Source organism: Oncorhynchus masou, chromosome 24 (assembly GCF_036934945.1).
Source record: "Oncorhynchus masou masou isolate Uvic2021 chromosome 24, UVic_Omas_1.1, whole genome shotgun sequence".
NCBI lineage: Eukaryota > Metazoa > Chordata > Actinopteri > Salmoniformes > Salmonidae > Oncorhynchus > Oncorhynchus masou.
In genome coordinates this window covers 84,017,744-84,043,769 of record NC_088235.1, presented here as the reverse complement: position 1 = coordinate 84,043,769, position 26,026 = coordinate 84,017,744, and the positions used below count along the sequence as shown (strand labels likewise).

General features: G+C 44.9%; 2 protein-coding genes across 2 annotated transcripts in view; one reads left to right on the top strand and one right to left on the bottom strand.

The window, feature by feature from the left end:
- Positions 1-11,548, top strand: ankmy1 (ankyrin repeat and MYND domain containing 1). The gene is made up of 17 exons (XM_064935336.1): positions 1-296; positions 530-676; positions 806-1,290; positions 1,420-1,636; positions 1,755-1,931; positions 2,048-2,685; positions 2,941-3,112; positions 3,334-3,474; positions 3,630-3,779; positions 3,869-3,976; positions 5,597-5,728; positions 5,827-5,940; positions 6,079-6,244; positions 6,322-6,469; positions 6,581-6,607; positions 6,875-7,029; positions 9,224-11,548. Exons 1-17 carry the CDS (start codon positions 90-92, stop codon positions 9,406-9,408), a joined length of 3,369 nt encoding a protein of 1,122 aa, XP_064791408.1. The 5' UTR covers positions 1-89; the 3' UTR covers positions 9,409-11,548.
- A 58-nt stretch (positions 11,549-11,606) lies between these two features.
- The window catches only part of LOC135512871 (glypican-1-like), a 55,470-nt gene continuing 41,050 nt past the window's right edge, over positions 11,607-26,026 (bottom strand). The window contains exons 3-9 of the mRNA XM_064935335.1: positions 20,989-21,383; positions 16,904-17,069; positions 16,661-16,791; positions 16,403-16,543; positions 16,131-16,261; positions 12,546-12,721; positions 11,607-12,334 (exon numbers count right to left, since the gene is read on the bottom strand). Of these exons, the coding sequence (XP_064791407.1) occupies positions 12,129-12,334; positions 12,546-12,721; positions 16,131-16,261; positions 16,403-16,543; positions 16,661-16,791; positions 16,904-17,069; positions 20,989-21,383 (1,346 nt within the window). The 3' untranslated portion in view covers positions 11,607-12,128. The remainder of the gene's footprint in view (positions 12,335-12,545; positions 12,722-16,130; positions 16,262-16,402; positions 16,544-16,660; positions 16,792-16,903; positions 17,070-20,988; positions 21,384-26,026) is intronic.

The window sequence follows — 26,026 nt, the reverse complement described above, 5'->3', positions numbered from 1 at the left end:
CAGACAGTTGAAGGATTTGTAAAAGTTTATGGAAACTTGTTTGGTCAGCTAATGTTTGTAATTCCACAAAATAATACGCTCTGTGTATAATGGCGACTTCTACAAGCGTTGCACCCGAGGCATCTGTCAGATGTGGAGTGCGGGCAGGTAGAGAGCATTGGACTAACATTAAAGCTGGACGTGAAAAGAGAAATGGACCTGGGGTTCAGCAGTGGTCTGACGGATCTAAATATGAAGGAGAATTTGTGAATGATTTGAAGCACGGCACAGGAGTCTTCACCTGGACAAATGGAGAGGTATTGTTGTTTGAATATAATAATTTATTGACAGTCATTAAATAGCCCTGTGGGAGGGTGTCATACAATCCTGGCTGGCCAACATTAGGCTAATTTTGTTACTAGTCGCTGTTTATAGCAGGTATTGTTACATTGGCGCAAGTAGTTCAATTGTACTTTTTTTTAAAAGACTTTCACTATTACAGGGTCCACAACCTATGTCATCGAGTTATTTCTATAATTTTATTCTGTAGTTTTATGATGGCTCATTCTACAAAGATTATCGTCATGGAAATGGGACTTATTCCTGGCCAGCAGGCTTCAAATTTGTGGGAAAGTTTTATTTGAACCGGAAAGAGGGCTATGGCATTCAGACCTTCCCTGATGGCACCACCTTTCAGGTAAGACAGGAGCATGAGTGTCACCTGATACCAATAACCTATGACATTTTCTGAACTTTTTCTGCTTGAAGAGCTGAGTAGAAATAAAATCCGTAACACCTGACTTTTGATTTAACCTGACGCCTACAGGGGTTGTACCATGCAGACGAGCGCTTTGGGCCAGGTGTGGTGACATACCCAGATGGACATCAGGATGTGGGTCTATGGCACCGGGAGAGGCTGCTGAGGCTGTGCACTGCTCTGGAGGGGGGCTTCACTCTCCACGCCTTCCCAGAACACATAGCTCAGATCAACTGCAAGAAGGAGCCTAAGAACCAGTCCCAGAGCTCAGCCAAGGGGCCAGAGACCAAGGCCAAGCCTGGCACCAGGGAGGTTGGCATGGACCCACTTCTCTCTCCTTACCATGAGTTGCTGCAGGACGAACACTTCATCCTGCCCCCAGACATGGACCGCTACTCCACAGACTCAGACCACCTGCCTGTGCCCTGGGGGCTGCGGAAGGAGCTGGACCTGCAATTCTTCGGCGAGCACTGTGACAACCCAGACACTAACCCTGATGTCTCAGCAGCTTTACCACTGCAGCAGCGCATGCAGGCTCACATCCATAGGCACAGGTGAACGCTAACGCAGGCCAAATTTATTATACAGATGCCTGAAAGCAAATAAGCTCCTTACAGTTAGTCTCAAAACGGTTTATTTTTGTGTCCTACTTTACCACAGTCTGTTGTCACTTCATGCTGCAGGTTTGAGGTGGAGGCACTGGACTGGGACGTGGAGGCTGTTCTGTCTGAGAACCGGCAAAGGTTTGGCCCTAAGGGATCTCTGGAGCTCAACTCAGAGGGCCTCATCCAGGAGGCCTCGCTGGGTGACCCGCAGAGTGTCTATCGCATCCTACGGGATGGTAAGATACACCCTGATGTTGGCGATGCCCGAGGACACACAGCACTCATTGCAGCTACGGTAAGACACTGATATTGTATCACAAAGGCATGGGGAGACTCCAACAGAGATATGAATGGATAATATTGCTAAAGGTGTTGTGTGCACATGATTGAACTTTTTTAAGATTTCTTTACAGGTCAACTGCCATAATGATGTGATCCACCTGCTCCTGGACAGCGGAGCAGATGTGAACAAGCTCAACTGTGAGGGCATGTCTGCTCTGGCTGTTTGTAATGTCCTGTACTACCCAATCCAGTCACTCCATGAGACAGTTGCAGAGAAGGTCCCACAAAAGACCCACGGAAAATCACAGGTCTGTGAGGCACCAAAACATTTGACGTGCCTTCTGTGGACAGTTCTTTGCTCAAAAATGTAATCTCTTTATTGTTTTTCTTCATTATATTTATTTGTCACTCCTATGTAAAACAGGCTGTCAAAGCCCGGTCCCCATCAGTGAACAGTCCTCAGAGCAGCATAGTGGAAGCCACCAAAAACAGAGCCCAGACCACCAAACAGGCTGACCAGCCCAATCAGGCTGACGACACTGCTCCAAAGGGCCACACCAACCAGGCTGATAACGAGGCTATGGACCGTGGCCAGTGTAATGACAGTCAAGTGTCCCTTTGCAATAGCCAGGGTTATTGTCAGGAAGAGGCTGACCAGGATGAGGATGAACAGAACCTCCAGGAATGCAGTGACCAGGCTGCCTTGGACCTAGACCGCATGGACATGATAGTGGTGAGGGAAAGGCGCTCCATCCAGGTGCTGGATGGGAACATCCCACTGGGCTGTGTCCCCTGGCATGAGGGGGGTGGCTCTTATGATCTGACCCAGCAGCAGCAGGAGGAGGGAGAGGCCGGATCAGAGGAGGACCGGAGGAGGAGGGAGAGGAGAGGCAGTCTTATGGCTGACCCAGCGTTTGACTCGGCCCGCTCCCTGGCCAGCTTCCACATCCATGTCACGGAGGAGGTCATGCAGAAGACGGCCGAGGCCTTAAGCCGATCGGGCCTGGTACCACATGCTGACACCCAGGAGACCGTCCGCAAGATGGCCCTCATGAAGACCGAGTGAGTCTGGGACAGCCAGGGCTCTGCTCTGAGCTCATAGGAAACATTGTGGGTTAATTTTAAAGAGGCTGTCCTTACTCGCATACATGTGGATTTATCTCATAGCATGTGCAATGTGCAAACCTGCAAACCATGGAGAAAATACTTCAATGGAATCGTCCTCTAAATAAAATTAAGACAAACAAACAAAAGGGATGTGCTGATGATTGACATCATGTTAGGGTGGAGGAGATTAACCCCCATCTCTTTGTACAGGCACCGGGGAAGGTGGACCACCATGAAGCTGCTACTGGACAGGGGAGCGGACCCTAACGCCTCCAGTGTGCCCATGCCTGTCCTCTTCCTGGCCATCAAGGCAGGCCACATCCAAGCTGTCAGGCGTCTGCTGGAGTGTGGAGCACGCACTGATATATGCCTGCCTTCAGAAGTGGGCTATCTCTCACCTTCTTTTTTCTCTTTCTCACTCTCAGCCCCACTAACAAAACACATGGCTTTCGCCTAGCTGAGTGTCTTTGACTACAGAGAGTTGATGTTTCAATATGACTGTGGTTGCTGGAATGGCTTAGTGACAACAAAGGCGAGGGTGGTTGGTTGGTCTATTCCAGTGATTAATTACACTCATATTGCCTCTCATCTCATGTGTTCCAGCAAAGGGGTTTCTACCCCCTGCACATCGCTGCAGCTCTCCCCGGGGCAGAGGGCCCCAAAATCACTGAGCTGCTGCTGCACGCCGTGGCAGACCCAGATGTCACCGCCCAAGACGCTCACGAGGTGTTTAAGCTGGACAAGGTCAGCAGAGGAGTAAGATAGGGTTTTCTGTTGTTGCCTGAAACTTGCCTCATCTTCATGATTCATAACTGATATGGTTCCTTTCTATATATTTGTTTTATACACTCGAACAACAACAACACACACATGCATGTACACACACACCAACCACCCAGAACCCTGTGGAGCCCCAGGCTGGTTTTGGGAATAAGTCTTCCACGTCATCCGGCCCCCCATCTCAGTTCTATATGGCCCCCAGTGTTCCCCCAGAAGAGGGGGGCAGGACTCCTCTGCATATGGCCTGCCAGAGAGACAAGGACTACACTGTGAGTATTGCCACTAGTCATCAGAGTGTAAAGTTCTGACTTTGTGTATGAGTATTGTGCATGTGTGTGATATTGTATGTGTATTTCAGAATGCTAGGGATGTTGTGTCACTGCTCCTCTCCCACAAGGCAAGCACCAATCTTCTGTGGAGTGGCCACTCTCCCCTCTCTCTAGCTATCGCTAGCGGCAACGACTTGGTAAGGTCTTCAGTTCTCTCTTAAATAGGCCAAGACAGAAATACAGCACCTACGCATTTGGCAAAACACACTTATTACTGTAAATGCTTCTGGGAGGGAATTTGAAACAAGTGTGTTACCAGTCTACTCATCCTGTCCACTTCCCCTAGTCCCCATATGTAATCGTTCTGAGCTTGGACTGGGGTTTTTATCCCATCTCTCCAGGACTGTTCAGTGAGCTTTCCTGCTGTGTTTTACACCCACCACTTAATGGAGAATGGCTCTATCATTATTTCCTGTGCATTTTGCCTCTCCTTCCCCCCCATCATTCCTCAATAGCCATTGAGTACATGAATTGCCTTTTTATAATATGTGAGGAGTAAATCTTAACCAGCTCCTTTCATGGCACAATGTGAAATGTCTCCTCTGTTACATTCATTCTGCACCTTCATTCAGTCACAGACTGCGGGGTTTTGAATCAGAAACACGTTTTTTCTCCAACAAAGGGAAACAGATTTTAATTTGCTGTAACAATGGCGTGCTAAACCTACAAGGATTACGGGAAGGAGAGCGGCTGCCTACTTTAGCTGGCTGGATGGGAGGGAGGGAGGCAGCACATCCTTGAGAGGAGTTGGAAGTGCTGCTGGGGACATGAAAGGCTTCTGGTGAATCACACACAGTCAGGCTGAGATGAAGGATGGGGTGGGGAAGGGGTTGATGTGTGAGGCAACAGTAACCCAGACAGGCATTTATTGGGGCAGGAGTCTTAACAATCTCATATACAGTGAGCTCTAGTATTGGGGCGGTGACAATTTTGTTGTTGTTTTGGCTTTGTACTCCAGCACTTTGAATTTGAAATGATAGAATGACTATGAGTTTAAAGGGCAGACTGTCTGCTTTTAATTTGAGGGTATTTTCATCCCTTTCCGGTGAGCCCCCCCCCCCACACACACACATTTTAGGGGACCAAAAGGACAAATTCACTTATGTGGTAAAGTAGTCAAAAGTGTTTTGTATTTGGTCCCATATTCCTAGCACACGATTATTACTTCAAGCTCGTGACTCTACAAACTTGTTAGATGTATTTGTTTGTTTGTTTTTGGTTGTTTTAGATTCTTCTATGCCCAATAGAAATAAATGGTTAATAATGTATTGTGTAATTTTGGAGTCATTTTTATTGTAAATAATAATAGAATATGTTTCTAAACACTTCTACATTGATATGGATGCTACCATGATGACGGATAATCCTGAATGAATCGTGAATAGTAATGAGTGAAATTTACAGACGCACAAATAGCATGCCTTGGGGGTGTGATATCTTCTCACCATTATAATTACAGGGGAGGTTAGCATTTTGGGGGGAGTATGATATTTGAGCATCTAACTTTCTCACATTGTTACATGAATACATTGCTTACCATTAATTTATTTTGGGCACAAAATCATCTGAAAAACAACCAAAACAAACAGCAAATCCATCCAACAAGTTTGTAAGAGTCACAAGCTTGATGTAATCATTGCATGGCAAATCCCCCCAAAATGTGTCCCAATACTTTTAGAGCTCACTATCTGTATAGGACTTCAGCCTTGTCTTTCCCTCTTGCGTTGACCTCCTTTTTCTACTGAATGTCCCTTTAGGCTGTTGATGAGCTGTTGGCAGGGGGTGCTGACCCCAACCTCCCCTTGACCCGCCGGGTGGGTAGTGCCCTCTGTGCCATGACCAATATCAGCTACGACTGTGCGGCTCACCTCCGCAACAGAACCAAGCTGGTAAGCACATTCAGGAGGCTGCATCCATACACACTATGCTGCTGCTTCTCCTCACTAAATGCAGCACATTAGGAGTGTCTTTGTTTGTTTTTTACGAGCTGGAGAAACTGATGAAGGCTGGTGCCAACATACTGATGCCAGTGGTGGTTGGTGAGGGCCGCAGGTGTGCTGTGGGCACCGCTGTGGACTACGCCCACTATGCATTTCACCAGGTACAGTACCAACACAACTGTACAATACTTCAAACCTTATACTCAGAAACAGACATACTGTAGACTTCCATGCAAATCCTCCAGTAGGTACCTGGTGTTATTAAAGTAGAAGTACTGGTGCCTCCTCTCATGCACCAGGACTGGCGCATCGCCCACACCCCGTACCATGCCCTGAACCAGAGGGAGAGAGAGGCATACAATGCCCGCAGACAGATCCTCAGCGTGATGGGAGACCTGCTGCGTCAGGCAGTCATCAGGATGGAGAGACAGCGTGTAGAGAGGGAGCAGGGCCTGGGCATCAGCAGTATGTGTGTGTCACTGTGAATGCATATGTGTGAGTACATCTGTGATGTACATGTAATATATGTGTATCTGTGGCAGGTGTTAGTCCCACAGAGAAGTTTGTGTACACTGGAGCAGGAGCCACTCCTCCCTGGAACAAGGCAGCCAGAGCAGTTCTCTCTGAGGAGCAGGACAGCACAGAGTCTCTCCCTCAGCAGATAGAACAGCAGCAGAGGGCAGAGCAGAGGTACTAGCATCCCTACTACACACACACACACACGGACACAGTTACTGTTACCGTTCAAATTCGAGTTACTAATTTCTTTAAAAAAATGACTAATCTTTCCTCTCATTCCAGACGGGGAAGTAAGGCAGTCATTGTCAGGTGAACTATACTTAAATTGATTTAACTGCTGTCTCAGACCTTCTTTTAACATTTACCAGGGTTTCTGCTAAATGACTTAAATGTAAATGTAAATGTTCTAGTAAAGCAGGCTACTGTATGAGTTGAGACGAGTAAACAACACATTTAAAGCTATGAGTTTTAGTCACTAGATGGCAGCAAAGTCATTGTTATGGTATTTACATGAGACTAGACCCACACTTTGCCCGATCTGATATTTATACATGTATATATATGTGGTGCTTTCAGGAAGCCCCTGTTTAAATACTGCTACCAGTGTGGCCGTTCTGTGGGTGTGGTCCTGATCGCCTGCAGCCGCTGTCACGAGGTATTCTACTGTAGCAAGACGTGCAAGATGAAGGCCTGGAACGACCGCCACAAGGATGAGTGTGTCCGTGTACCAGGTCGGAAGGACACCACCACCTCCCCCAATCACCTCCTCACAAAGCATGCCAACACCTTTAACTAACCAATCAATCCCTGCGTGTCATTAAAACACAAGTTCATATGAAGTTATACTCCAACATCCAAACTTTAGCTTTTCCCTGTTCTGTAGCACATTTGATTAAACTAATCTGCATTCCTAACCCTCAAGTGATTGAGTATGTCAAAGAGCCCATAGTCAGCTTAATAGACACACGGTTTCACAATATCGATGTAATATACACTGTGTACAAAACATTGCTCTTTCCATGACAGACTGACCAGGTGAATCCAGGTGAAAGCTATGATCCCTTATCTATGTCATGTGTTTAATCCACTTCAATCAGTGCAGATGAAGGGGAGGAGATCGGTTAAAGAAGGATTTTTAAGCCTTGAGACAATTAAGACATGGATTGTATGTGCACCTTTCAGAGGGTGAATGTGCAAGACAAAAGATTGAAGTGCACTTTAACAGCTCCCGAGTGGCGCAGCGGTCTATGGCATTGCATCTCAGGCGTCAAGACAGACACCCTGGTTCGATTCCAGGCTGTATCACACCCGGCTGTGATTGGTCCCATAGGGTGGCGCACAATTGGCCCAGTGTCGTCCGGGTTTGGCTGGGGTAGGCCGTCATTGTAAATACGAATTTGTTCTTAACTGACTTGCCAAGTAAAATAATTAAAATAAATTAACAGGGTACTGTAGTAGGTGCCAAGTGCACCAGTTTGTCAAGAACTGTGATTTTGCTGGGTTTTTCACAATCAACAGTTTCCTGTATGTATCAAATGGTCCACCAGTCAACATGACACAACTGTGGGAACATTGGAGTCAAACCTGAACCAGCATCCCTGTGGAATACTTGACACCTTGTAGAGTCCATGCCCCAACAAATTGAGGCTGTTCTGAGTGCAAAACTCTATTGGGAAGGTGTCCTTAATGTTTTGTACACTCAATGTATGTACTGTATAATGGAAGTGCATGGTTTAATCCTGCAGTCATTCAATTGCATATACTGTACTGCAGTGGTTCTGAAATCCGTACTCTGGGAACCCAGACGTTTCACAATTGTGTTGTAGCCAGGAACTAACTCACCTGATTCGCCTAGTCAAGGGTCACGTTCCCCTGCTCAGACGTTGCATGCATCAACCAATGGTTACATGCCACGTAATCGACTGACAGATTGCTATAACATGACAAGTTGATACCTAAAATACCTATCCAGGCGTTGTAAGATCTGGCATGCATTAGCAACGCCGAGGCAGAGGAATGCGCCCAAGGACTTGATGGTTAGTTGACCATTTAAATCAGGTGTGCGAGGTCTGGAATAGATGAAATACATGGAACATTTGGGGTTCCCAGAGGAGATGTTTGACAACCCCTGCTGTACTGTACAGCAGCTTTCTCCATGCCTTTATTACTTATCGCCACTAGGTGGCACTGACGCCACACAGACTGATCGAACCTGTCAACATGACATTTATACTGAGAAGTGGCTATTTGAGCTTTAAAATGAGATATTTAAGAAGATATAAGAACTAGGCACAGATGGGTCATGCAGCATGCAGTGAGCTTGTATCCCATGTTGATTCTTTACAGGAGTCACCCATAGTGAAAATACTCTACTAATTCAGGAGAGAAAAGGACAGCCAAGCACAGTCAAGAGTAAGGCCATGGTGTAAAACCGATATATAGCAAACAACGGTGTGAGTGATGAGTATGTGTGAAGATGTCTGCTATATATCTTGGAGAGTGAAAAAACATTTGCGAGGGTAAAATTAGATGATTGACTTCTGCTTTTAGGAATTCTATGTTGACACAGTGTACACTACAGTTTAAGTGTATTAAAGACAGTGACCTAGTAGAGTATGTGATGACGCTGCTGTTGCTGTGACACCAGTGTTTGCCGAATCCCAAAAGAACCCCACCAAGGCATCGCTGATAGAGCAGATGAAGGTCCATCTGAAGTGTGACAGGTTAAAGGAGAAGCTGGCAAGAGGGTTACTACAGGGTAGGATTATAGTAAGATAAGGCACCATATTCACTACAGGACATTATCTCAAAGTACTGAATAGAAAAGTGAAGGTCTCTGATGTGATAAGGATAGTCTGCCAGTTACAATCCATTTAGATAATAGAGAGATTGTGACTAAGCAGGGCTCTGTGTTTGTGTCTGCAGCGAAGCCCAAAGACCCAAACAGCTCTATGAGGAAGGACAAAAGCATCGAGGGCTCTCAGGATCCAGCCACTCGGAGACGATGTTTAGGAGCCGGGGCCAAAACCAAGACGGGCCAGCTCAACCTGGCCCAGAAACTTTCAGAGAGTCACTATGGAACCCTGAAAGAGAACTACAGCTTCATCTGACAGCTACACATAGACTGATTCTGTTATATTAAAGTACTTTGGGGAATGGAATATATTCTCTAGAAAGATGAATGGAGGAGAGTGGTGCCTTGGTTTCATGTGAAACTGTGTGCCAGATGACTTGACAGACATGATAATGTGCAGTAAGATAAAATGTGTAATCATTGGGCATCATCCCAGTACCTTTGACTCTGTTACCAGAAGAAGCAATTACAAATAACAGTCAGTCTCAGTCGGACATCTTTAAAATGTCATCACGTTTATAATAGCTGACAATTCATGGGGGAAAACAACGACAGAATGTCGACATATTTTCACCTTGGCATTGTTGCTCAATCACAAGAACCTCAAAACGGGAATTTTGTATTTATGTTTCAAATTGGCACATTTTACTCATGCCTCCCACTGTATTGTAGGACAATCAAGTGTGTCCACCAAATACTTTGGGGCCCTTGATTTTCACACCCTGACACATAAAACCACATTCACACCACACGCACACATTTTATGTAATCAGCCAGCCTGTATCTGTATCCAAATCAATCAGCACCTCAACATGGCGCTTCTCTCCCATTGATTTTTCCATATGAGGATTCTCTGTGTGTTGAGAGGGCCTGCTCTTCGATTTCTCACTGTTCATTGGGCTTGGGATTGAGCTGAGCAGCCCAGTGTTGGGTTTGTTAGCACAAGTATTTTGAGCTATAAGAACCTGCAGGTAACGAGGAATGGGCTTCTTATTCAGCTTCCCACCTAAATGTATTAAGAGCAAAATCTCTCACCAAATCTACTGTAAGTGCCAGGGAATCACATGTAAAGCAGGTGAAGTGTGGACGTGGGCCTGGAAGTGTTGAAAGAGAGACCAGGGGCAGTGCAAATTTAGGGGATGATGATCAAGACTGGAAAGCAGCAATCATGCTCTGTATTCTGTTTACATTTCTTTTAGCTCTGTTTTCAATGTTTCTCTCCTGGGAAATCAGATGCTGTATTCACACTGTCTTAAAACATGCATTCTACATGCTGTGCCTCTATATGCAGGCAGTCAAATAGTCTCACACACAGTTTTACACAAAGTCAAAGACAGGCACTCACACACTTACATACCGTACACCAGTACATTGACATATACACTGTGTTACATTAACGGACACTGTGTCACCAGATCTTCTCCATTCTAGCATCCACGTACTGTCTGGATGTCTCACCCCCAAGAATTTATAATTTAATCACTATTGGCCATACATACACAAAATGCCACTACATCAGATTTATTCTCTGCTATGACAGACTGTAACTGTACACAGACACTTTGAAATGGTCCTCCTGTGTGTGACGGAGGGAACATGAGCCAGCTCCAACAACAATGCATTCCCATCACTGACTGCACCTTCATTACAATGTCACTGTGCTGCCTGGAACATTCTAGCAACGTTTAGAGAACGTGTGACAGTGATTTAGTCAAGGCATTCCTTCTCCACATCCAGCTGTAGTCAACTGTGCATATGGCAGGCGGGGAAGGTTCAAACCCCTAAGTTTGGGTTAGTGATAATATATTACATTATATTACAAGATAGGAAATATGTAGAAAAAGCTGCACCTCTCCTTTTTTTGACGGGTCGCCAGGATGTGTTGAGTGAACAACACTAACCAACGGCTATGCTTAAAATTCTTCTTGTGATCTGTATGCGTGTTGGGCTTATTTTGAAGTGTGTATACTCTGTGTTGCTGGCTAAGTGAGCTGTGCGTCTGGTGGATTTTAGAAGTTTGAAGACCAAACTGATCAAATAAAATATCAGACACAGAGAGGCTTCCTGGCCTAATATGACGGAAGCGGCTTTCTACAGTCCTTCAATAGAGAACAGCTAGATTGTTATACTATACCCACCTGCTTTCACAGACCTACAGATCTCCTATCTTCATTTAATCACTCTGTTATCACAGAGAATGTCCCTGTGCAGCAGGAAATGCAAACTTAAAGGGCTTCTAAAGTTTGTAATTTCAACTTTAAAATGTCAGACTTGATTTGCCCTAATGAAAAAATGTATCCACCCCTACAAAAATGTATATTAATTATAATCCACATAATAATTCACATTTCCTGTTGCTGCAAGATTATTGTCCTTTTGTGAGAAGGTCAAATTAAGATAGGACATAGATATGTCACTGCTGCTGTGTTAATTAATGTGCTATTGATGCAAGGGTTTTACAATAAACCATCATTTTTTATGTAATAGATACTTGAGAGATCCACATTCCCTTGTCACTGTGATTGACTAAAAAAACAACTAATGTGTTGGATGAGCATACTGTAGATACGCACCAAACCGGCTTTCACAGTGTTCTCACAACATCGCTGTTATTGGCATTGTTAGAACATTGCAACAAGGTCACATTGACTTTACATTAGAATGACATATTCACTAAGAAGCCTGTGGCATCCAAACATCATATCTAGCATGTGAACCATCCTTGTTCACCACCCAAGCATAGAAACAATAAAAAGAAGCCAAAGACCAGCTCTACTTGCCACATTAAAAAAATATAAACAAGCAAAAAAAAAAAGGAATATTAATGTTCTTTGTTTTTTTCTCATCAAAATAAAAGGTAGTCCATTTATTCAATGACAATCCTTTCCTATTTGGCAAAGTTACCCACCAATCGCCCTTTTTTCCTCTTCTGTTCCATCTCAAAACACAGTCTCAATTGGATGCACCACCTGTTCATTATCGCCTGAGCAGCAGTGTGGCCAATGAGAGCAGGGGGAGGAGGATAGAGGGGTGGGTCTGGGTTCCTGTGCCCTTCACCTTCTTGTTCTCGGGAGGATTGTAGTATCTGGTGCTGTCTGTTTTGGGCACAATGACACGAGGTCCGCTACGAGCACATGACTCGCCTGTACACATTCCACTTCCTGAACCGCTGATGTCATCACCTGGGGACAAGGGAAAGGCATTTGTTAATTGAAATGAGGATATCAGTGAGTCCCAAGCTTTTCAAGATGTTTCTGCACTCCCAACTCTAACCTATACATCCATTACCCCCCATCCCCAAACCAATATCCCATACTCTCTAACCCACTGTCTACTATAGTCTCAGCCCTTCCTTCCTCCTCCATCAGCCCTCCTCCCCCACCCGTCACTCACTGGCATCCTGGAAGTCCACGTCGTTGCCGTTGAGGGCGTTCCTCAGCCGGTTGGTCATGATCTTCAGCTGCATGATTTGCTGGCGGATAGTCATGTCTGGCTTGGTGATGTCAATTTCCACCTCGGGGTTATTGATCTGGCTGGCCAGGCCGTCACCCATCACCTCAGGAAGATACCTGGACACAGAACACATCAATATGTCACTTAGCAGGCAACACGGTTGCATTTCTGTGGTACTACATTGCATTAGGATGACAAAGCTCTGGGACTAGGCCTTTATTTGAATGTGGCTTTGGACCATTAAGGAGATGTATGGCAAGTAGAATTTTGTGGGTTATGTTTTTATCGCTGGGTATTTATTTTTGGACAAATACATTTTCCTTCGGGGATTTAGTCTATCGATTTTACCAGTTATTGATTCGTCAACCTTTTGATGTGTCTGTCTATCTGTCTCAGTCTCTCCTCATCTTCTCTACTGTATATATCCTCTAGGCTCCCCTCTCCTCCACTGGACTACATTGCTTTGGTCACAGTATTGGATGGAAAATCCCACACTCATACAGTATATAGTGTATATATGCAGGTAACTGACAAAATAAAGGAAACTCCAACATAAAGCATCTTAATAGGGCATTGGGCCAACATGATACAGAACAGCTTCAATGCACCTTGGCATAGATTCTACAAGCCTCTGGAACTATTGGAGAGAAGCGACATTCTTCCACGAGAAATTCCATAATTTGGTATTTTGTTGGAGAACGCTGTCCCAGGCGCCACTCCAGAATCTACCATAAGTGTTAAAATGGGTTGGGATCTGGTGGCTGAGACAGCAATGGCATGTGGATTACATCGTTTTCATGCTCATCAAACCATTCAGTGACCACTCGTGTCATGTGAATGGGGGCATTGTCATCCTATGGGCATACAGTAGCTTCGGTAGCCAAAATAACGGCCTGCCCAGATTTTTTATACATGACCCTAAGCGTGATGGGATGTTAATTGCTTAATTAACTCAGCAACCACATCTTTGTAGAAGCACCTGCTTTCAATATACTTTGTATCCCTCATTTACTCAAGTGTTTCCATTATTTTGCCAGTTACCTGTAGCTTGAATAGCTATACTTGATGCCTGTTAACCTGTAATTTACGCATATCACTTTCTGCTTACGGCTGAGCTAGCGATACAGCACACTGAGCCCTACATGCATTATTAATGGCCCATTGCCTTGGAGTTGCATTTTTATGTCCTGACCTGTCACAAATTTCAATATTTCAGCATCTCTAACCACGTTTCCATCAATGATTTACAGTGTCTTCAGAAAGTATTCATACTGTACCCCTTGACTTATTCCACATTTTGTTGTGATACAGCCTGAATTCAAAATGTATTCAATAGATTTTTACACACAATATCTACACACAATACCCGATAATGACAAAGTGAAAACATGTTTTTAGACATTTTTGAAAATGTATTACAAATTAAATACAGTAATATCTCATTTACATAAGTATCCACAACCCTGAGTCAATACTTTGCTGAAGCACCTTCAGCGGCAATTAGAGGCACCTTTACCTTTAGAGGCAATTACAAGTACAATTACAGTATTTTTGGGTAGGTCTCTAAGAGCTTTGCACACCTGGATTGTACAATATTTGACCATTATTCTTTTTTAAATTCTTCAAGCTCTGTCAATTTGATCATTGCTAAACAGCCATTTTTAAGACTTGCCATAGATTTTCAAGCCGCTTTAAGTCGAAACTGTAACAGGGCCACTCAGGAACATTCAATGTTGCCTTGGTAAGGAACAGTGTAGATTTGGCTTTGTGTTTTACGTTATTATCCTGCTGAAAGGTTAATTCATCTCCCAGTGTCTGTTGGATAGCAGACTGAACCAGGTTTTCCTCTAGGATTTTGCCTGTGCTTATAGCTGTATTCTGTTTTATCCCCCCCCAAAAAACTCCATAGTCCTTGCAGATGCCCATAACATGATGCAGCCAACACAATGATTGAAAACATGAAAAGTGGTACTCAGTGATGTGTTGGATTTGCCCCAAACATAATGCTTTGTATTCAGGACAAAAAGTTTGTTTCTTTGCCACATTTTTTGCAGAATTACTTAAGTGCCTTGTTGCAAACAGGATGCATATTTCGGGATATTTTTTATTCTGTACAATCTTCCTTCTTTTCACTCTGTCATTTAGGTTAGTATTGTGGAGTAACTACAATGTTGTTGACCCATCCTCAGTTTTCTCCTATCACCGCCGTCTAAAAATGTTGCTGTACATTGATGTCTTGAAAATTAAGCTTGTAAGAAATGTTGGATTTGTGTAAACCCCAGGGCTATAATCTAGTATGTGGGCATACTATAGGCTATACGTATGGCGGGTTTCTACAGTAACGTCTAAAATGCTTTGAATGAATCAGCACCTTAGAGAACGCTGTCAGTTGCACCCCCATAGATAGTAGGATACTTGGTCTGCTGCGCTGCTGCTACGTTATGTTTGTCACTGTTTTTCTCATGCGTTCGGGTACCTCGAGTCCACTGGATAACCCCCTCTCGCGCTCACTATGTGTTCCCGATTTACAAATTAAGCGCTACATACCGTATCACGACAGGTGTGATGGAAGCAAGACGTTGCTGTACAATTTGATAGATCATGTCTTCATTCAACATGGTGGGATAGTCTGTAAAATTAATTATGTGAGAAATGGCGTTGTTTATTGTCAGATAATACTACACTGTTGGAGCGAGGTACACAAGCATTTATCTACACCTGCAAACCCACCCATCGTTAGAGTTGAAAATGTGATGGAAACATATTGAACATTCGATTTTTATTCGGTACATGCAAACATTTTGTGTGCACTATGTCATCACGCGCTGATTTTTATCGCAACAAGTCAGTTTGGTGGAAAGCTTTTCTTTATGTGGATTTTAGAATGTTCGCATGAAAATCTGTTGCCAATTGGATGTAAATCTAGCTACACACATTTATGCACAAACTCACACACCCTCACACGTTTATATCAGTGTCCAATGCTGCTTGAAAAACTATCACAAACACGCCCATGAACCCACAAGTACATACATTTTTTATGACATAGTCTGTCACATATTTCAGAGTCAACAGCCCACTATAAATGAAATTGACCAAATCTCAATCCAATAAGGGAGGAGTTGTGGCACTGCAGAAAGGGAGGTAAACTGCTCAATAATCAATTTAGTTGAATAGCATGAAAGGGGGTGAGGGGACGGTGAGGCCATTTCAGACTGAGATACAGAGGGTCTTGGGGGATTCACTCTAACCAGAGAGAGTGTTACATGACTAATAGGCGGTGCTGTGTCTCTGTGCACTGTCTGCTGCTGTGTGAATGGTTAGCATGTTCATCCTGGTTCTAAAGTGCATCTCAGGGTTACCTGAGCAATTCACATCCAACACAGTACAGACGTTCTCAGACAGGTGAGGAGGAATAGTATACTATGTTTAGGGGATGATATTCTACATATTACTGTTGACAATGTGTCATTAACAGTCTGTCTCTGCCAGACAGCTAAAATACTGGACAAGTGCTCATCATACCTGGCCTTGGTCATGCCATTCCAGCACTTGTCACCAGCTGCTCCTGCTGCCACTTTACTATTGCACAGAGCAGCTGGCAGCTGGACCCAGTACTGCTGCATCTCCCGCAGCTTACTGGACACATCAGATATCTAGGAGAGATAAGACATAGTTTGAATACTCAGCGCGCACACACACACACACACACACACACACACACACACACACACACACACACACACACACACACACACGACAGAGAGGATGTCCTGCAGTTCTAATGACACACACACCTGCATCTCCAGTGGGACCCCTACGGTGGGGCTGGGTTTGTACTCCATTGCGGTGCTGGCAGGGTTCACTCTCTTCTTTCTCTCCTCAGACCCTGAGCTCTGTGTGTCTTCCACCCTGGGGGTCCCACAGGCCTGGAACACCTACCACCAAACACACAATGAAACCCACACCTTTAGACACACATCTAACACTGAAGAGAATGGGCCATGAGTGGGAGTGAGAAGGTTTAGTCAGGGTTTGGTGTTGGTTGAACTGACCTTGCTGGTGAAGACCTCTGTGTTCTCCTGCATGTAGAGGATGGCCTCTGAGATGCGGATGGGGAGGGAGTAGATGACCACATCCACACTGGGGTCAGCACTGAAACTAGACGCCACCTGCAGCATGGTGTCTGGACAATAGAGACAGGGAAGAGAATCAAGGAAAAGACTGTGAGAGTGTGTGCTTATTTGTGTGTGTTGTGTGTGTGTGGGCATGTGTGAGTGCACGTGTGTTTCTCTCACCGACGAGGTTCTGCCACTCGGTGTCCAGGTCGGCCTGGTTGGCAAGGCAGCCCTTCATGACGTTTCTGCAGTAGTTGGCACAGGGCTTGACGGAGGCCAGGCCTCTACAGTGGGGGCAGTACACAAGCTTCATCATAGCACGGGTACACTCTGGGCTCAGAGGAACCTGGAGGGGCACACCTATCATCATCATCAAGGAGCTTTGCATCTTTTTAACTGTGAGGAGTAATGAGACTACATTATTTATAAGACTCTTTAGAGGTATAAATAATTTACTCCTACCTTTTTGCAAAAATAAATATAACTTGCTAAACTCTCTTTCTCAAAGCAATTGCATTAGTATAAATAATATACAGTGGGGCAAAAAAAGTATTTAGTCAGCCACCAATTGTGCAAGTTCTCCCACTTAAAAAGATGAGAGAGGCCTGTAATTTTCATCATAGGTACACTTCAACTATGACAGACAAAATTAGAGGAAAAAAAATCCAGAAAATCACATTGTAGGATTTTTTATTTATTTATTTGCAAATTATGGTGGAAAATAAGTATCTGGTCACCTACAAACAAGCAAGATTTCTGGCTCTCACAGACCTGTAACTTATTCTTTAAGAGGCTCCTCTGTCCTCCACTCGTTACCTGTATTAATGGCACCTGTTTGAACTTGTTATCAGTATAAACGACACCTGTCCACAACCTCAAACAGTCACACTCCAAACTCCACTATGGCCAAGACACCAGGAACAAAATTGTAGACCTGCACCAGGCTGGGAAGACTGAATCTGTAATAGATAAGCAGCTTGGTTTGAAGAAATCATCTGTGGGAGCAATTATTAGGAAATGGAAGACATACAAGACCACTGATAATCTCCCTCGATCTGGGGCTCCACGCAAGATCTCACCCTGTGGGGTCAAAATTATCACAAGAACGGTGAGCAAAAATCCCAGAACCACACGGGGGGACCTAGTGAATGACCTGCAGAAAGCTGGGACCAAAGAAACAAAGCCTACCATCAGTAACACACTTCGCCGCCAGGGACTCAAATCCTGCAGTGCCAGACGTGTCCCCTTGCTTAAGCCAGTACATATCCAGGCCTGTCTGCAGTTTGCTAGAGAGCATTTGGATGATCCAGAAGAAGATTGGGAGAATGTCATATGGTCAGATGAAACCAAAATATAACTTTTTGGGAAACACTCAACTCGTCGTGTTTGGAGGACAAAGAATGCCGAGTTGCATCCAAAGAACACAATACCTACTGTGAAGCATGGGGGTGGAAACATCATGCTTTGGGGATGTTTTTCTGCAAAGGGACCAGGGCGACTGATCCGTGTAAAGGAAAGAATGAATGGGGCCATGTATCGTGAGATTTTGAGTGAAAACCTCCTTCCATCAGCAAGGGCATTGAAGGTGAAACGTTGCAGGGTCTTTCAGCATGACAATGATCCCAAACACACCGCCCGGGCAACGAAGGAGTGACTTCGTAAGAAGCATTTCAAGGTCCTGGAGTGGCCTAGCCAGTCTCCAGATCTCAACCCCATAGAAAATCTTTGGAGGGAGTTGAAAGTCCGTGTTGCCCAGCAACAGCCCCAAAACATCACTTCTCTAGAGGAGATCTACATGGAGGAATGGGCCAAAATACCAGCAACCGTGTGTGAAGACTTACAGAAAACGTTTGATCTCTGTCATTGCCAACTAAGGGTATATTAGAAAGTATTGAGATAAACTTTTGTTATTGACCAAATACTTATTTTCCACCATAATTTGCAAATAAATTCAAATCCTACAATGTGATTTTCTGGATTTTTTTTTCTCATTTTATCTGTCATAGTTGAAGTGTACCTATGATGAAAATGACAGGCCTCTCTCATCTTTTTAAGTGGGAGAATTTGCACAATTGGTGGCTGACTAAATACTTTTTTGCCCCACTGTACTTTCTAATTGTTTTTGAACATGCACATAGCTCAGTATTGGGATGATTTATTTTATAGAGTCATTATCACTCATCTTTATCAACAGTGTCAATAATTTAAGGGCCCCACTGTATATGTGTGGTTAAAACATGTACTATGATCATGATTATCATGTATTGATTATGATTATGTAGTGCGTATTTTGCAACATGAAACAGCAACAATACCATGCAGCTAATGCATAAGAGGGGTTCGGTAAGGGATAGATAAACGGATATGTTGGTGTAGATGTTTCCTAAAGGATGCTAACTGTTACAAGAGTTGGCTATCATTTCCAAGAATAATCTAGCACTATTAAAGCATTCGGAGGAGGACCATGTCATTTTCCCAGAATGCAGCTTCAAATGTAGCTCCTTAAAAGGATAAGAGCGAGCTTATGCTGTCTAGAATGGGAGACCATTAAGAACTTCACAAGGAGACTGAACAGCTAACCAGATTAAAGCGGTGTCATTACAACCGGTCCTTGTATTAACTGACTTCACAGGAACCCATCAACAGGGCTTAATGTACACAGACAACCAGCTTCCTAATACGTCCGAATGTCACCAATTGATTGTGACATCCCACAGTGTTAAATCTCCTACAGTGTGACAACAGGAGGTGGAGTGGAGCAGAGCGGAGCGGAGCGGACAGGTAATGGTGCTGATAAATTAAGATCAGTGACAGGACAGACACCCATGATGCCATACTGTTACATCAGCCACTGTCACTGACAGTAACAACAGTAATCAACCATAGCTCAAAGGGATTATTCCATCCATCCACATGCTCTTTCTCTTGCTCCCTCTTTCTCTCTCTCTCTCACTCTCTTTCTCTCTCACAGATCCTCTCTCTCAGGTTCTCTCACATACTCCCTTTCATCTCGCTATACCTCCTCCTCTCCACTTCTATCTCCCTCTCCCTGTGTTCTATTTAAAACTTGTAAAGCTGGTGGCACCGTGCTGTAAATAAAGTCTGTATTTAAATGGGCCAGACTCCGGCCTCTTTGTGCCAACATAAAGAGCGGTTTGAAATGGTAGTTATTTTTATGAAGAAGGGAGTGAGAGCCCACAGGATTCCTGTACGTGGCTATTGCCCTCTCTGGTGTTTGTGTAAATAGCTTGTGTATGTTCGATAAGTAACGCAAAAATACACATCGATCCACTAAAAGACACAACAGATTACACATTAGATATTTGTAGGCTAAACGTACTTTCATATTAATGTTACATTTAAATGAACATAAAACCTAAACATTTCTCAAAGGCTCCTTCCTCTCTCCAAGAATGTGCTTTTGTGATTCTCTATACCAATAAAAGCATCATAAAAGTTGGCATATGAAACAGGCAGTGGGCACGTTCCACTGCTACCATCCAAAGAGATAGAGACATGTCCCTAAAATGCCTTACTTTCATCCAATAAAGGCTAAATGTAGACTGGCCAAGTAGTCGGCCAGTAGACTGTGGCTGAAGGAACAGGGACAGGGGTCGGAGGGGCCAGGTTTCTTTGTAATTCACTCCTGATGGGAAATGGTTTTTAAGCTAGCCTCGCTACATGTTTCATCCGCCCCTCAGACACCCTGTTGCTGGGGCAATGCACAGCAGCCCTTTACCCATCCCTACTGAGACAAGCCCTTACTGAGACACGCCCCTACTGAGGCACGCCCCTACTGAGGCACGCCCCTACTGAGGCACGCCCTTACAGAGGCACGCCCTTACAGAGACAAGCCCTTACAGAGACAAGCCCTTACAGAGACAAGCCCTTACAGAGACAAGCCCCTACTGTGGCACGCCCTACTGAGGCACGCCCCTACTGAGGCAAGCCCCTTAATGTGCTCTATCCATCTACAGTACGCATATGTTTTCACCAGGGTAACCAAGGTTAAACACACTGCCTAAGGGTGAAAATTACACACCCAGGGCATTTTCATTCTGTGACAGATTTACGCAAGGAACTTACTCTGTGATTTACATAACAATCCCAATTTCAACTAGTTGACAGCGTTTATGTGTGTGCAGGGTGTTTAATGGTTGACGGTGTGGTGGATGTGAGGTGGTAATATCAGGAATAAATAGCACTGCCATATTTCTCAGCAGTAGCAACACGTGAAACAGCACAGGTCTCTACTATAACAGTACCTGGGAGACTTTGCGGACCACTTCCCCACTGACAGTCAAGCCCTGGACGAATGACCGCGCCGCCACGAAGGCCCTGGTGACCTTGGGCTTGAGGTCACGGGGGACGTCCCCAAAGGGCCGCAAGGTCTCCGTTTGCTTGGCCACACACTCCAGGTAGTCGTCAGTGAGGGTGTACTGCGGGAGGGAAGAGGCCTTGAACAGGCGCTCCAGCAGCCGTGTCCAGAAGTCGTTGAGCGTCTCCTCCAGGTTGACAGCGGAGCCACGGTAGTAGCGACGCAGGTCAGCGTACAGGTCCTGGAACACAGGGGCGTTCTTGGAGTAGAGAGAGCCCAGCGTGGCCAGGAAGGACTCTTGAAGGGAACGCTCGGATCTGTTCAAGAGGTCTGTGAAGTACGCTGAGGAGAGAGGAGAAAGAGAGACGAGGAGTCAAATATTGGAATAGTCCGTTTTACCTATTGGACAGGTGCAGAACGTGTCAATGCCTTTTCCACAGACCCCTTAATACAGGGCCTGGCGAGCCTAGAGCGAGAGGAGAGACATTCCTTTACTTGTGCAAACAGGAAGTGACCTGTGATCTTTGGAGGCGACCGACCAATCAAACACTGAGATGATAAAAGAGATGATCAATAGCAGTTAGATACTTGACTGCTACAGCCCTATGGTCTATTCTACAGTGCCTAAAAGGCTCATTCATATTGATGGTTACCTGCATTTATAAAGCCTTCCCCCTCTTCCCCTCACACTCTATTCCTTACTTTCATTCTCTCCTTTCCTTTTTGTCTTTACCCTTTTTGTTTTTCCTCTCTCACTCTCTTTTCATCTGTTTGGTCTCCAGCTGTCAGCCATTACACCATTAGTTCCATCACTACCTGTTGGTCAGGAGAAACAGCACCTTCTGGGCCTCGGTACCGGTCTACTGTGCCGTCCTGCGCCGCCCCTCTCCACCCAAATCAAAATGGAGGCAGCAGTTAGTCAGTTTTACTGTACAGTATGTTGGCGATTCAAAGCCCAAAAACCAAGCTTAGCCTTCCCAGTGCTGCTGCCCTCTGCCCACAAAGTGAACACAGGCTCAGATAAAGTACAGCTAAATGGCCACTACTTGAAGTACAGTAGATCCCATAGAATGTGAGCATATCACCACCAACACACAGATATACAGTAGGTAGTGAAGAGGGCACAACAAAACCTATTCCCCCTCAGGAGACTGAAAAGATTTGTCATGGGTCCTCAGATCCTCAAAAGGTTCTACAGCGGCACCATCGAGAGCATCCTGACTGGTTGCATCACTGCCTGGTACGGCAACTGCTCAGCCTCCGACTGTAAGGCACTGCAGAGGGTAGTGCATATGGCCCAGTACATCACCCAGTACATCAAGTCTAGTTCCAAAATCAAATCAAATTCATTTATATAGCCCTTCGTACATCAGCTGATATCTCAAAGTGCTGTACAGAAACCCAGCCTAAAACCCCAAACAGCAAGCAATGTAGGTGTAGAAGCACGGTGGCTAGGAAAAACTCCCTAGAGGCTTCTAAACAGCTTCTACCCCATTGCCATAAGACTCCAGAACATCTAATAAAATGGCTACCCAGACTATTTGCATTGCCACCCCCTCTTTTACGCTGCTGCTACTCTTTGTTGTTATCATCTATGCATAGTCACTTTAATAACTCTACCTACATGTACATATTACCTCAACTAACCGGTGCTCCCGCACATTGACTCTGTTCCCGGTACCCCCCTGTGTATAGTCTCGCTATTGTTTCTTATTCTTACTCATTTAAAAAAAAAACTGCATTGTTGGTTAGGAGCTCGTAAGTAAGCATTTCACTGTAAGGTTGATGTATTGTAATACCTGTTGTATTCGGCGCACGTGACTAATAAAATGTCATTTGATTTGAATATCAGCACCCAGAACCAAATTAGGCTGTCATGAGATTAGCTCGACTGTAAAGTACAGAGCCAACTGTCCTCCCATTTGGCACCCAGACGTATGATTGATTTGTGTTCTCCAAAAACCAAAGTCACTACCCACTGGGCAAAAACTGGTTGAATCAAAAGTGGAAAAAAATCAAAAAACCCAAAAAAGTGGTGTCGTTGAATCAACGTGGGAAACGATTTTCTTCTTTTTTTTACCCAATTTTGATCCTAAATACATTGACATGGTGACATTTATTGTTGATTTCTGGCTGTAGTCACAACCACATGTAAATCAAAACTAGATGTTGAAATTATTTCTGTGCTTAGTGGGTAAGCTTTTCGTGCTACGTAAATAATCAAATAAATGGGAGCGTGGGAATGAGCAGATCGATTTGGCCCAATGTGACAAACAAGGAGGAGTGTTCTAGCATGCCTGACAAACAAACTATAGACACTGTGAGAACCTGGGAACTCAACCGTAGAACTGTAGAGCACTGTCTCAGCTGCAGTTCAGTTAACAGCACTTCGCGGGTAAAGTGAGAGGAAGAGAGAAAAACAAAAATAACAACGGACTATACCATTGTCCTACATACCTCCTTATTGAGCCTTCCAATAAAGCAGCGGATACTGAGAGTTCCAGTGTCAGGGGGGAATGTAATAAAACCTCCCATTCTGCTGACACAATGACAGGGCTGCTCCCTGTTGCTGGAGCTGACCCCCATAGAGGGAGGGTTAGGGAGGGGAGACTATCTCTGGCAATCCCGCTAATCTGAGGGATTGAATGCTGGAGACAGGCGGAGGGCCGGAGCCGGGGCCTGTGAGTGCCGCTGCTGCTGTGGATAAGCAGTAAAAACCTGCATTTAGCTGAGTCCAGTGCCCACGCCCGGCAACCCTAAACACAACCAGATGGCTATGCAACTCTTACCGCCACTCCTCTCCTCGATCTTATGTTCATTCCATTTCTATTGCTCCTACTGCTGCTCTGTTTTCTACTGCTACTGCTGCTACCTACTGCTCCTGTTCATCTGCTGTAGTCTACAGGAGACACAGCTGCAATCATAACAAATGGACTTGAAACATCACCTGCACACTTCCATTTCCTCCCCTCTCTATCGCTGCTTCATTTAGCTGTAGCTCTAGGTTCCTCTTTGATGGATTGCTTCATCCTCACCAACATCTGGCCTCCCTCTGTCTCTGTGGCTGTAACCTCCTGATGTTGAGGGAGAGGAGGAGGGGGCAGAGTTTGTGTATGCAGCTGGACTAGCTCTATATCAGCGTTTCCCAAACTCGGCCCTCGGGACCCCAAAGGATTCACGTTTTGTTTTTTTGCCCTAGCACTACACAGCTAATTCAAGTAATCAAGTTGATTAGTTAATTATTTGAATCAGCGGTGTAGTGCTAGGGCAAAAAACAAAACGTGCACTTCTTGGGGTCCCCAGGATAGAGTTTGGAAAACCCTGCTCTATAATGTTCTGCCAGCCCAGCCCCTGTGTGTGACGGTGTCCTTGTTGTTGTGTGGCCCACACCTTCCTCCTGTTGCTAAGCTAGGCTAACTCTGCCAAGGCGTCTGTCACACATATCAGTCACACTCATTTTATCTCACTCCGTAAATCAGAGCAGCCCAGCCGTTTAGGAAGTATAGAAAGCAGGAGTAAAATGTACTGGAACTCCCCATCTGACACACACTGCCTGACTCATATCACCATACCCTTTCGCAACCCCCTCTTTCTCTTTATTCTCTCCTCCCTGTTCACTTTCTCTTTATTCTCTCCTCCCTGTTCACTTTCTCTCTAATCTCTCTCTTTATTCTCTCCTCCCTGTTCACTTTCTCTCTAATCTCTCCTCCCTGTTCACTTTCTCTCTAATCTCTCTCTTTATTCTCTCCTCCCTGTTCACTTTCTCTCTAATCTCTCTCTTTATTCTCTCCTCCCTGTTCACTTTCTCTCCTCCCTGTTCACTTTCTCTCTAATCTCTCCTCCCTGTTCACTTTCTCTCCTCCCTGTTCACTTTCTCTCTAATCTCTCCTCCCTGTTCACTTTCTCTCTAATCTCTCTAATCTCTCTCCCTGTTCAATCTCTCTAATCTCCCTCCCTGTTCACTTTCTCTCTAATCTCTCTAATCTCTCCTCCCTGTTCACTTTCTCTAATCTCTCTAATCTCCCTCCCTGTTCACTTTCTCTCTAATCTCTCTCTCTCTCTAATCTCTCCTCTCCTCCCTGTTCACTTTCTCTCTATCTCTCTAATCTCTCCTCCCTGTTCAATCTCTCCTCCCTGTTCACTTTCTCTCTAATCTCTCTAATCTCTCCTCCCTGTTCAAATCTCTCTAATCTCCCTCCCTCTCTCTCTAATCTCTCTAATCTCTCCTCCCTCCTTTCTGTTCACTCTCTCTCTCTCTAATCTCTCCTCCCTGTTCACTTTCTCTCTAATCTCTAATCTCTCCTCCCTGTTCTCTCTCTCTCTAATCTCTCCTCCCTGTTCACTCTCTCTAATCTCTCTAATCTCTCCTCCCTGTTCACTTTCTCTCTACACGTTCAGTATTTAAGAATGTCTATCCCAGCTCTCTCTCTCTCTCTCTCTCTCTCTACTCTGATGTGTGATGATGTGATGCTTCTGGCAGCCACTCTCCTCATTGGGTCAAATGCTCATTAGCAGGGCCAGCATCCCGGCCTGTGGGGGTAGATGGGGTGGAGGAGAGGCGGGGGGGGGGGGGCAGCTTATCACATTTCACCCCTCCCTCTTCCACTCCACAGTGTCTACTATGTTCCCTGACTCATTACCACAGCCAATCATAACTCTGTATCCCTGCGGCCCACCTTCCCCTCTCCTGTCTATGTCTGCATGCCATCATCCCCATATCCTGTTTTAATCTTATGTTAATCAGATGGATGGAAGTCCAGATGACTTTGTGGGAGATTTATTTTCCAGAGCAAACAGCCGTGTTTCAGGCGTCATCAGTTGCTGTCATCTGGGTACAGTATCCTCCGGCTCCATAGTGCTACTGTAGCTGGAGCCTCAGGACTATTTTGATTCATTTATATAAATAGAGTTTATTAGTGATGGGTCAAAGATTGCAGTAATGTCTTCAAAATTCGCAGAACAAGTCAAGGACACTATCAAGGTCA